Below are 12,114 nucleotides of genomic sequence, written 5' to 3' on the forward strand. Positions count from 1 at the left end.
TTTGGTTTTCTTTCCCCAGAGCGCTCGCATAATGTGGAGTGTGTTCTGTACACTGAATGCTAATGAGCTATTGTGTGGGCCAATTATATTGTTGTTCTTGTGGCCATTAGCATGTGAAGTACAGCCTCTCCCCTCCGCGTTAATCCAGGTTCCTAATGATAGTAATGAATGAGGTCGTTAACATGTTAAACAGGACCCTGGGGAAGGGTCACATTATTTGCTGAAAACAAAATAGGTTTGTTGAAAAGAGTAGCCCGCCTGGTCGAAAATAGAAAGCTAACAAGACGTCTGGTCGTGTCGTGTAGTGGCTCGGCCGTGCATCACTTTCCTCGCCGTTACAAGAGTCGTCAATTTGCATTCAGTTCCATGGGATCATAAGCAGGGCCCCATGTTTACAGAGTTCAAGAAGTACAAAAAGAAATCAGAAAAAAATCAGACGGAAATCAATATTAAATCAACACTGGTTTTTTACACTGCAGATTTAAGCATTTATTTGCAATTACACACACATATCATCTGAAACCACTTGTCCCATTCGGGGTCGTGGGGAGCCGGAGCCTAACCCGGCAAAACAGGACATAAGGCTGGTGGGGGAGGGGGCACACCCAGGATGGGACGCCAGTCCATCACAAGGCACCCCAAGCGGGACTCGATCCCATACCCGCCAGAGAGCAGGACCCGGCCAAGCCCGCTGCACCACTGCGCCCCCTATTTGCAATTATTTATATTCAATTATAAATGATAGTGGCAAACATACACACCCGCATGCGTACATATAGCTACACATACAGCTTATTTAATATTAGAGATGTGACATGTAAAAATGTGTATCTACAGTTGAATCTGATATTAATGTGGTGTTTTAGAGGCTGATTGTCAATGAGATGGAGAAAATTGTTGTGAGCAGCCTCAGGCGATTCAGACACTCAGCCAAACACCTGTCTTATTACTATTCAAGAATTCTAAACCTTTACGTATAAAATATGTTTTTTGTCCTTTCATCATGCTAGGAAACGTTTTTGAATATTTCGGACCTCAATCAAATGACATCAATGAACACACACACACTTCACTCCAATTAAAGACTTCAGAGTAATTTTTATTCATTTTGAACAGCCCTAAAGATACGTTATGTGTGATATATGTAAATGCATACAAAATTCTTTTCTTTTTATCACAGGTTCGGCAAAAATATAATTTTTGAGTAAATAATAAATAAATCCATAAACATTTTAATGCTGACTTGCTGCAATAGCAATTTGCATTGTAAATTTACCCCTAACTCACTTCAGAGGCCACAGTACCGGTGGAAAAATGAGGCATGGTATTTGTAAAATATGAAATGGTATGCAGTCATGAATATCTTCGGTGATGCATTGCACAGTTAAAAATGTTATAACCTGAGAACAGTTATTGAGAGCTTTCTAACGGTCTTCACAGATGATAGAAGGAATGTTCTGAAGAAAGTTGCTTTTTTATTGAAGGCAACCTATTAAAAAAGTGTGTCAGGACTATTTGTGGTAATAAAGTATGTTTGCATTTATTCACGTAGCAGATGCTTTTCTCCAAAGCAACTTAAAATGGATATGATGTAGTGTTACTAGCCCACACACCTTATTCACCAAGGTGACTTACACCACTAGATACACTACTTACAATGGATCACTCATCCACACATCAGTGAAACACTCTCTCTCACTCACACACTATGGGGGAACCTCAATAGCATGTCTTTGGACTGTGAGAGGAAACCAGAGCACCCAGCCAAAATCCACATAGACACGGGGAGAACATGCAAACTCCACACAGACTGAGCAGGGATCAAACCCACATTCTCTCATGCCACCCAGGCACTGTGAGACAGCAGCACTACTCGCTGTGCCATTATGCCACCCTTCATGTTTCCTTTATTTAATCAAATGTGGACCTTGAAATAGAATAAATTAACAGTACAGCTTCAGCACTAATGTACTGTGTTATTACACTGTTGAAAAAGAGGCACACTTTCTGTTCTACGCTTTAATAACCTCAAAGCGTCTAGCGGTGACTATCATTATTACGTTTGTCTTTATAAATATTTTTTATTATCAATAACTACTTTTCATGAGTGGGTCACAGTGGTTGAGAGTCTATCCTGGAAATAGAGGGTACTGGATAGGGTATGCCACAGACTGGTAATCATATAGCAGGGCAGGCACACAGAATCATTTTCTCACACATGCAAACATTTGGGGTAATGTGGTGTTTGCATGTGTGACTGTCTTTGGACTGAGGGTGGAAAGTGAAGCACATCCAAACACAGGGAGAACATCTAAACACCACACAGACTGATTTGAACCCAGGTCCAAACCCACTAACCAGAAGTTACGAGGCACCAGTGCTCCCCTCTGTGCCACAGTTTCACTTATTTATTTATGCTGCCTGTTCCTGAAATTGAATAAAAGATTTTTTAAAATGTGACGCAAAATAGTTGGTCAGCATCAAATTGTTTTTGCATTTTATTTATGTGAGTTTTATATATATTGACAGGTAGCGGTCTGTACTACAATCTGCTCTGGCTTTTCTTGAGCTCAGATTTGATGAGTATAGTAGCTCTGGACTAAAGCGAGCGCATAAGAGCACCAGTCTGAATTCTAGACTTGGCTGAAGGGTGATTTGAATTGCATGTGCTTTAGTACAGTAAGGCCCTTTGAAGAAAAGGGACTATATAAATATTTCATTGTTGTGATAAGAAGAAAGCATGGTTATTCAGAGACCTGAATTATTTTATTCCCATAATGGACCTGAGCACTATGAGGTTCTGTAAAGTATGGAATGAGATTATCATAAATTCCCTTACATTATCTTTTACATTTCTGAGCTACAGTAGAAATGTACGCCGCAACTTCAGGCTATTTGCATAAACAGTCAGCAGGAAAATGTTCAAAAAGGAGATCCGAAGCAGAGAAAGGGAATTTCAGAGCAATCTCATTTCGAACAGCAGTGCTTCTCAAACTTACAGCTTCTACATCTCAAAGGTGCAATAGATACCACTGGAGTGGAGGAATAATGATGGCACAATTTGTTTTTATCCCCCATATAGAAAACCAGCCATGCAATGGCTGAATTAAACATGAGCTCCTGAGGTGCCAAGCTTACGTGCTCGCATTGCGCTGCACACGTGTTGGTGGCGTTCTCATCTGTTTCGTGTTTTCACAGAACGATGCCGAAGCCATGGAGGAAATCAAAAGGTTTATCCAAAAAGAAGTTTTACGAGTATTTGAAGGTAGGACACATCTGTTGTGATAAAATGTACCTACATACTATCAGTTGCTCATCAGGGTCAATTTTTTTCCGTTATCATACATTTACCTGATACTTTTCTCCAAAGCAACTTATACCGTTAAGGTTCTTACAACTAGTTACCCATTTATACAGCTGGGTAATTTTACTGGAGCAATTTAGGGTAAGTCTCTTGCTCAAGGGTACTACAGCTGGAGGTGAAGTTCAAAACTGCAACCTTTTGGGTCAAAACATAGCAGCTCTAATCACTATGCTACCAGCCGCCCCAGTCAAATATGTGAGAATCTGCAAGAAATCACATTTGCCTAATCCCAAAACAGAAACTAGATGTTTCAGGGGTGTAAGTCAGTTTCATGGACCATTGAGCAAAAATTTTATATACTTCAGTCCTATTGGTATTTGTAGATAACAGAGGGGATGAATTGTGTGTGTGGTTCCGACTGTCCAGCATGAAGGTGCGGTGTCAGGATCTGGAGCTGCTTTGCTAGTCATTGAGGTGTTGATCTTAACCAAGTTCTTGCCAACATCAGCAAACAATGGCTATCATAGTACACTTTGGAAACATGTCATTCCATCAGGATTTCTAGTTGGGTAGTCCTTCATTCTTCAGTAAAACGGAGACCCGAAATGCACCTCAAAGCCATGCAAGAACTGCCTAGCAAAGACTGAAAGTGATGGACAAATTGAACTTAAAAGTTTGATCACACTTGACAGAAATATTTTTTTTTAAATTTACATTGACATTTATTCATTCAGCAGATGTTTCTCTACCAAGTGACCTGCATCTTAGAGCAGTACATCAATGTACAGACAGATCTAGATGCAGACTTGTGATTTTTGAGTACAGCCAGGTTGTCACATACCACTGTATAAACCAAGTGCACATTACGTGAGTAGTTGCATACAGAGTTTTTTAAACCGGTAACCGAACACGTTTTTCGAGCACAGGAGATCAGGGGAGAAGTGAATCTGAAAGATGTGTTTTTGAGATTTTTCATGAATGTTAGGAAAGATGGGGGTGCGGTGGTGCAGTGGGTTGGACCGGGTCCTCCTCTCCCGTGGGTCTGGGGTTTGAGTCCCACTTGGGGTGCCTTGTGACGGACTGGCGTCCCGTCCTGGGTGTGTCCCCTCCCCCTCCGGTTTTACGCCCTGTGTTACCGGGTAGGCTCCGGTTCCCCGTGACCCCGTATGGGACAAGCGGTTCAGAAAATGTGTGTGTGTTAGGAGAGATTCACCAGTTCTGATTGGAGAGGGAGCTTATTCCACCACATTGAGAGAAAATGAAATCCTAGTAATTTTCAGTGTTTTACATTTCAACTGGTACTGTATAGTCCTTCGTTTATAAGCAGAAATTATGCCATACATGATATGCCTCTGAGGAACTGCTCTGATTTAATTGACCTCCTACATCCCGTAGTCCTCAGGCTCTATGTTGTACTTTGCAGAGCGGCTGTCTAGTCAAGCCCTGCAGGCCAAGACGCCAGCAGCCATCCTGGCAGCTCAGTTCCGTCAAGGGCCTCCTGGCCCCCCAGGCAATGACGGCTCACCGGGGCCTCCCGGAGAACCTGGTCCTCCAGGCCCTCAAGGTATGAGACAAAAGCTGAGAGCCTAAAACAAGGTGGACCCCTCACCCCCTCCAGTACTGCTTGCAGCTGTAACCATCTCTGCTACCCCTCCCTTTTAACAGAATTTAACTCTAATCAAACCCCTACCTCAACTGTGGCACATCGTAAATCTTAACGCAAGTGACTTTTTTTCGTAAGTGAAAGTTATTTTTATTTTACTTTGTTTTTGGGTTTTGCTCTCCATTATCCTTGGCAGAAGTGTGAAACTGGTGTTTGAAGATACATGGTGAGCGGCAGCAAGCTGGGTGTTTAACCGGTTTCTCTAGCCATGTGGTAGCTTCCCTTTACCTTCAAAGTTGTCCATGACATCAGGGAGCTCAGCACTCTTCTTATTGACCCCAGTGTGTTCTGAGATCGGAGCCCATTTGTGGAACAGGCAACAGATCACATGATGGTCCTTCTGGCCCGCTGGTGTTGGGGGCGAGGACATGGAGTCAGCAGAGGAAGAATTAAAAAGTAATGGGGGGCCCCTGAGAGTGCTTTCCTCCCTTTGTGAATTCTGAAGGAAGAGAGGAGACAGCTGAAACGTTTTCGAGGAGCGACGGATATGAGGCCCAAGAATCGTCGGTAATATTCTTTTCCCCAGAAGCAACACGTATCAGTGCAATCCGAGGGCCGGGAAGCGCCGCAACTGCCGAAGGTGCAAGGGGAGTTATGAAGACAAATGAAGGGATGTCAGAGAATGAGGGGATGTAATATCAGTGTGGATGGACATGCAACAAAAGTTGCGTGATATCATGCGCCCCGGGAAACAGCTTTCGAATAAAACAAAAAATAAGGAGCGTAGCTGAGGAAAAGGACGACCTTCATTCTTCCAACTTGGTTGACTGGCCGTCTCACTGCTCATATATCCCACCATATTATTAACCATTTTCTGCAACGGTTCGACCTTTCAAGCTACAGATGACTTGAACCTGATGTCTGAGTGCCCCAGAGCGCTACCTACTGTGTAACCCTGGCATTGCAAGTGACTGCAATCGAAACCGTTTACTGTGGAATCCTAGAGAAACTTGTTAGATTATTAAATATAACATAAATCAAAATTATTTCTCTTGCTTTATGAAACCAATATACTCGTCACTGTTCAACACTGGTGCTGCACCACAGCGGTAAAATGAATTTTGGTGGCAATTTTTGTGTGTGCATGTGGCAGTTTCTTGTATGTTGCAATGTACACTGTGTTCATTTATTCTGAGTAATTTACGCACTCCTGCTCGACAACTGGTTTGGGGAAAAATTTAAGTCCTTAAGAATTTTATCACAAGACAAAAAAATGCTGGTCCTACCCTTGGAATGTGAAGTCAAGCTTTTGAACGTGACAAAACAAGAGGTTGATGGAGGAAAGGTTTCTCCGGTGAAATCCATGGCCATTTACAAAACGTGTCTCTACTACTGTGGCAGACACCCCCACAGGGGCTTTCACCTCCTCAATAAAGGAAATCCATAAAATCTATATTCTGGATCTGAAGAATGAATACAACCCGTGAGCCGTGGCCATCTACCGAGTTTTGATTTTCATTTTTATTATTCCTGTTTTACTTTATTGCTGCTGTTTTATCTGCAACAAGTCAATGGGCAGAGCTCTCTGTGACATTAAACTGAATTTCAAATAGGCTTATATAAGGTGCAAAGTCTGAAAATTATACTAGGAATATATAAAATCTGATACTAATTATTTATTAAAGGATTATCTGCATACCATCTTTGTTTGGATTTTGTGCATTATAACTAATGAAGATTCTCTTTGCTGAGAGCTGGATATTTTCTATGCAAGACACTACTCATAAACATGAACCTTGTATATAAGAAATATGGATATGTCATGATATTCAAATTCTGTTCTGGAAACTTGTTTGTTTTATATTGACCATGAAAGGTCCATACCTTTTTGCCTTCTCTACTGTTACTGTAATCAGGAGTTTCTGTATGTTTACGTATATATTTATATATATATACATATATATATGGAAAATTCATATGCATTGTTGACATCTAGATGTTGAAAAACCTTTATTTGGCCATGATATTTTTAAGGAGAGAGTGTTCAATAAGATCTTGGTGCTCAAAAAGATATTGAAATTTCCTTCTTCTTTTTTTAAAAGTTTGAAAGCAATTTTAAATATGACTATTCTTTCTGGATGTATTACAGCTGTGTCTCTGAAATGGAAAAAAAATATTCCAAGCTATGACTATGGTTTAAATTTAGGCATGCATCTTAAAAGCCATGAAATTGATTCAAACAAATTTGACCGAAGATTAAACCGAAAGAGGTATTGAGACAATCAAAAAACATTAATTTTTGTTAAATTGTTTTTTTTTATTTTTTTAATGTGCTCATTAACACTTATTTTAATATTTGTGTACTCAGTTTTTTCTTGAATTTTCTGCAAGTGTAATGCCCATTTTGTCATTGCATTCTGTGCAGCAGTACACACCCTCTTGCTGTGTTAGTGTGTTTAAGTGCACAGTCTGTGCTGGCGCACGAGTGAGACGCCACTCGATAACCCGCACTTGCTCGCTACACACTGAGTTGACTCGGCAGGTACAGTGCTACCGTGGCTTGGAGTGCTCTCCCACAGTATGAACAGTAGAGGCGCTCTTGTAGCAGTTGTGTGGGAACTGGGTTCGAAGGAGCAGCTGAGCATGCGTGTGTCCATCTCTTCTGTTGTGCTTGTGGCCGACCGGCAGTTCGCCGTTTATGACAGTGTGACAGACACACACACACACGCACCTGCATATCTGAATATATTCTAACAGACTGTCTTTCCTGATATGATGATTAGTTATGGAGAAAATAGCACTCCCAGATTTGTTTTTCTTTTTCTGTTAAACTGAGAAGTGCAACGGCACCATTGAGGTTGTCAGATTTGTGGATCTCTGTCTATGTGTTTTCTGCATGAAGCAACACGAATGTTGTGTTGTGTCCTAATATTTATTTGTAGGATTGCTTTTTGTCATCATCAATTTCCTCTGGAATTCACTGATATAAATTAATAAGTCATACGTTATAAATGCATGGGACCAGAGTTTCCTTGTAGTTGACCATGGCCAAAGTGTAGGAAAGACCATAAATTTGGCTTATAAAAATATGGGTGTGCATTGATACTAACCCATCTCTACACAAAACAGCATTCTGTTGTATACATTTTAAACTGTTTTGTATTAAATTGCAGGGTACCGTGGTCAGAAAGGAGAGAGGGGTCAGATGGGACTGGGGATTCCAGGACCACCAGGTCCAACAGGCCCTCCAGGTAAAAAATTGAGTAAATTAATGGTTAGTAACAATAATCATGGAATTTTACTTTGTATTTTAACTTTTGTCCCAGTTTTGAGTTTTATGTTTTTACACACATCAGTAGCATCCATGGCTGACTTTTCATCTGAATAGAAGGTATATCCTAATAGTCGATCAATTGTATTAAATAAATGTGGCTACAAAAACTTTGTTATAATGTGAGAGTGTATCGTTTGGCATGTCTCCTGTAAACCTGATCCTTTTCTTTATTACATTTTTTTCATGAATTAAATCTGAAAAACATATGCAGCAAAGGAATGTGGATTGTGATCCATGTTTATAATTTAACCTTTCATTTAGATAGCAAAGGCAACGCAATGGCTCATAATGAAATTAATGAGCACCAGATCTCCTGAAAAGCCAATCTGTTATTCAAAGGAGCAGAGCTGACATAACCAATTTAGTTTATTGCTACTGATTTTTTGTCGCGGCCCGATAAAATGTCATTGCTTTGTTGCATAGCGCTTCATTCGGGTTTTGATGATTTTGCAGGAGGGTATCGCAGAATGTGTTTCGCTCATTTAGACAATAAATCTAACAGAATTCCTAATATGAGAATGACCATCAAATAAATAAACTTAAAAGACCTCATTTACATGGTAATTTGCATCATTTTCATTTCTGTCTTATTTTATCACAAGTGAAGAAGAAATGAGATTTGTTCTCCTGCCTATACAGGTTTGCCTGGGGAAGGATTACAGGGGCAACCTGGGCCTCAAGGGCCACATGGGAGGTGTAACCCCAGTGACTGTGCCAACTACACCCCCCACCATCGGCGGAACGGCTAGGAGCCCAGTAAGCGAGCCCCCCGCTTTACCCATCCAGCTCAGAAAATAGACACCCAGGGGCAAGACTTTGGCCCTTTGAGGCCCCATCGGAAATCTTAGAGGTCATAAGTGTCACCTCGCCATTATCCTCAGTGAAAGAGAAAAAAGTGTCTCAATTCACATGGGACTCATCTGTTCTGTTGGGGGTTGTCTTATTCATTTACACTGCATCAAAGTAAGATCCCTTACTGTTTAAGGTTTCATTATTTAAAGTTATTATTTTAAGCTCCTTACCTTACCCATAGCATTCCATGTATGAATTTGCTTTCAGCCTTTTTAGAACTTAAAGGAGACTTTCTGAAAATATTCACACATTAGGCTTTTCTTGTCTGGATCATAGTTGTCTTAAAAGCAAATTCTTTTCTTGAGGCTGAGTAACAGGTTTTAGTTGACTTGTCATAGTTTTCTGCACATCAACTATAAATTCTTCAAGGTAAAATTCAGTTGCAAAAGAGAAAATTAATTATTCATGGAATATACAGTATATAATGTTACATGCAAAGTTTTACAAGTCATGCTGTTTTTGGGTTTCTCAGCCTCTCTCTATGAGAAACACATTGCGTTTAAATTGTGATATTGCTTTTCATCTTTAAATGCGTTCATGAGACGTAGAGAGCGCTATAAAAGCTCTTTTGTTCTCTGTTGTATGAAAAGTGCGGATCAGGAAGCATTGCATGACAAAAAGAATATTAGTTGTAGAGAAGGGTTATATTCAAAATACTTTTATGTTTATGAAGTTACTGTTTCTCCAGAGATTCCAGTGCCAATAATCCACCAACTAAGCATATGGGCACATCCTGTGCAAACGTTAGACTCAAACCCAGGATCGCCTGGAAATTTAGCTATCAACTATCACACTCCATGGCAGCATTATTTGCATAGAACTGGGAAAACAAATTCAGCCTAAGTAGGAAACTACTCAATATGCTGTCGAAAAGCTGATCAGAGCAGAAGAGTTTTAAATATAATTACTGTTTTTGACATAACTGTATTGTTTTGGTTTCCTCCGAAAGGAATGAAACCTATAAATACAAACCCCTCCCACAACTGCGTTGCTGTTGCTGGAGGAAAATTGGGAAAAAAAAAACTGCTTTCATTGTTTATTTGGAATATATGTTGATTATTCCTACAAAGACTGTATATATTACTCTATACACTGGTGCTATATGTATATATTGAGGTTTCTTACTGGAATGATAAATGGAATTATGACCATTTATCATAAGCACGGTTTTACATCATGTTTGTTTTCCCCAGGTGTACTTGAATCTTCTTTTATATCACTTTTTACATGGCATTTTGTATTATTGTTTACAGCTTAGTGAGTCATAACTTTAATTTTCATTCATACAATGTCTTACAGGATTGACAGCTTATTTATATTTACTTCTTCATTGACCACATACACAGCACTGTGTATTATCCATTTGATTGTCTTAATAATGAATTTATTTATGAAAACACTTATGTTTCTTTGGTTTAACATTCATTCAGGTAAATTATATTCAAATAGTGTTGAGGACTTTTTTTATTTAAGCAAATGCAGTATTTTTTGGTAAACCAAGAATTTTATTTAACCTTTTTTATAGTGTTCAGCAGGTGTGCTGCAATATTATCTGTTCTTCAAGACTGTTATTTATTGAGTTTTTTGCTGCCATTCAGAAAGTGGAATAATGAGGGCATCTTAGGTTTTTACTGAAGGTACAACAAAGGGATCTTATTTTGCTCTGCAGAGGTGAAGGTATAAAAAGTTATGCGTGTGTCTGATTGCCTTTTGGTTTTCGGGTTTTAATTTCGAGCCACATTCTTGTTGTTATAGATGTGTACTATATGAGTCGAAAGAAAGGAAAAAATCTTTGCTGAAATAAATGTACAGTCAACACTCAATATACTGCCCAGCATGCAGCCAAAGAATATCAAAGGAATATGTTTGGGTCAGTTTTATGTAAAATATATCTCCATTTCTGCAAATTATATGTATGTATATCATGCAAATTTTCTAAAATGAGGGGGTGTGTAATTTGCATGAAGTGACTAATGTATGAAAATAGGTTTCTTGCAAGGCATGTGGGGTCATGTTGTGATTATGCCCTTCATTTCTAGGTATAAAAAACTGAATTTAATTATTCCCCTAAATCTTGTCATCTGTATATAAAAGAGCAAAACAGGGCAGCAAATCCACTCATAAACATATTGCTCATTTGTGACTCATTCACTGTATCAAAGTATATGAAACTATAGTGAACTGCTGTAATCTGCATTTACTAGTTGAAATGGCATCATAGTGGTCATTTATTTCAGTTTTGGATAGATAGATAGATAGATAGATAGATAGAGTATTGATAATGTCAGTTATATTTCCAAAACTTTCAGCATTGGCCCTATGTGTTAATGATTGACTAATACAGTGACTTAGAGTGAAAATATACTTGCAGCCCCTATTAACACTTGCAAAGATTTCAGCTTTCATGTTCTCTGTGTTTATATTAAGTAGCAACATGCCTTCTAACTCTACTGGACATGCTATACATAACTGTCTGTTTTATTCTTCATGCATGAACAAATATGCCACGTTTTTAATAAGAGAAAGCGTCCGAGTTAAAGCGATGTGCTGTGAAGACCCAGCCGATTCAGTGGTTCAGTGGCTGAAATAATGCTGCCCAAGTGTGATGTTGTTTGTGTGTGACTGACCGTGGTCCACAATTGCCGTTTTGTAGGACAGAGGACGCGCCTCACGGGAGCTGTTAATGATGTTAAACGGGCTGTCTGAGGGACAATGAGCTTTATCAAAAACACACACTCCGGTTTTCCGGATCGCAATACTGCTTTCTGTTTTTGATGAGAAACAGTTGTTTGCTTTCTTAAATTCCCTGTTGTTTCGGAAAAGGACAGTTTGTGGTAGTTTTTTAATGTTTGACAGGCAGCATTAAAGTGGATCGTTTTATGTGGTTTGATTTCCACCCAGTGCTGTTCAGTGTTTCCCTGCAGGTATTCAGCTGTGAGATGCACTTTGTTTTACACCGTCGCCGCGTAGTTCCAGCCTTCAGTCATCAGATTCCTGCCGGTGTTAATTTTCACATAATAA

The 12,114-nt window shown here is 39.5% G+C and overlaps 1 protein-coding gene across 1 annotated transcript in view; it reads left to right on the top strand.

The window, feature by feature from the left end:
• Positions 1 to 5,259, top strand: part of LOC108932736 (collagen alpha-1(XIX) chain) — a 66,814-nt gene extending 61,555 nt beyond the window's left edge. The window contains exons 36-38 of the mRNA XM_018749302.2: positions 3,199 to 3,265; positions 4,728 to 4,868; positions 5,204 to 5,259. Of these exons, the coding sequence (XP_018604818.2) occupies positions 3,199 to 3,265; positions 4,728 to 4,868; positions 5,204 to 5,259 (264 nt within the window). The remainder of the gene's footprint in view (positions 1 to 3,198; positions 3,266 to 4,727; positions 4,869 to 5,203) is intronic.
• Positions 5,260 to 12,114: the final 6,855 nt, after the last annotated feature.

The sequence above is a fragment of the Scleropages formosus genome, chromosome 4, assembly GCF_900964775.1.
Source record: "Scleropages formosus chromosome 4, fSclFor1.1, whole genome shotgun sequence".
Lineage (NCBI taxonomy): Eukaryota > Metazoa > Chordata > Actinopteri > Osteoglossiformes > Osteoglossidae > Scleropages > Scleropages formosus.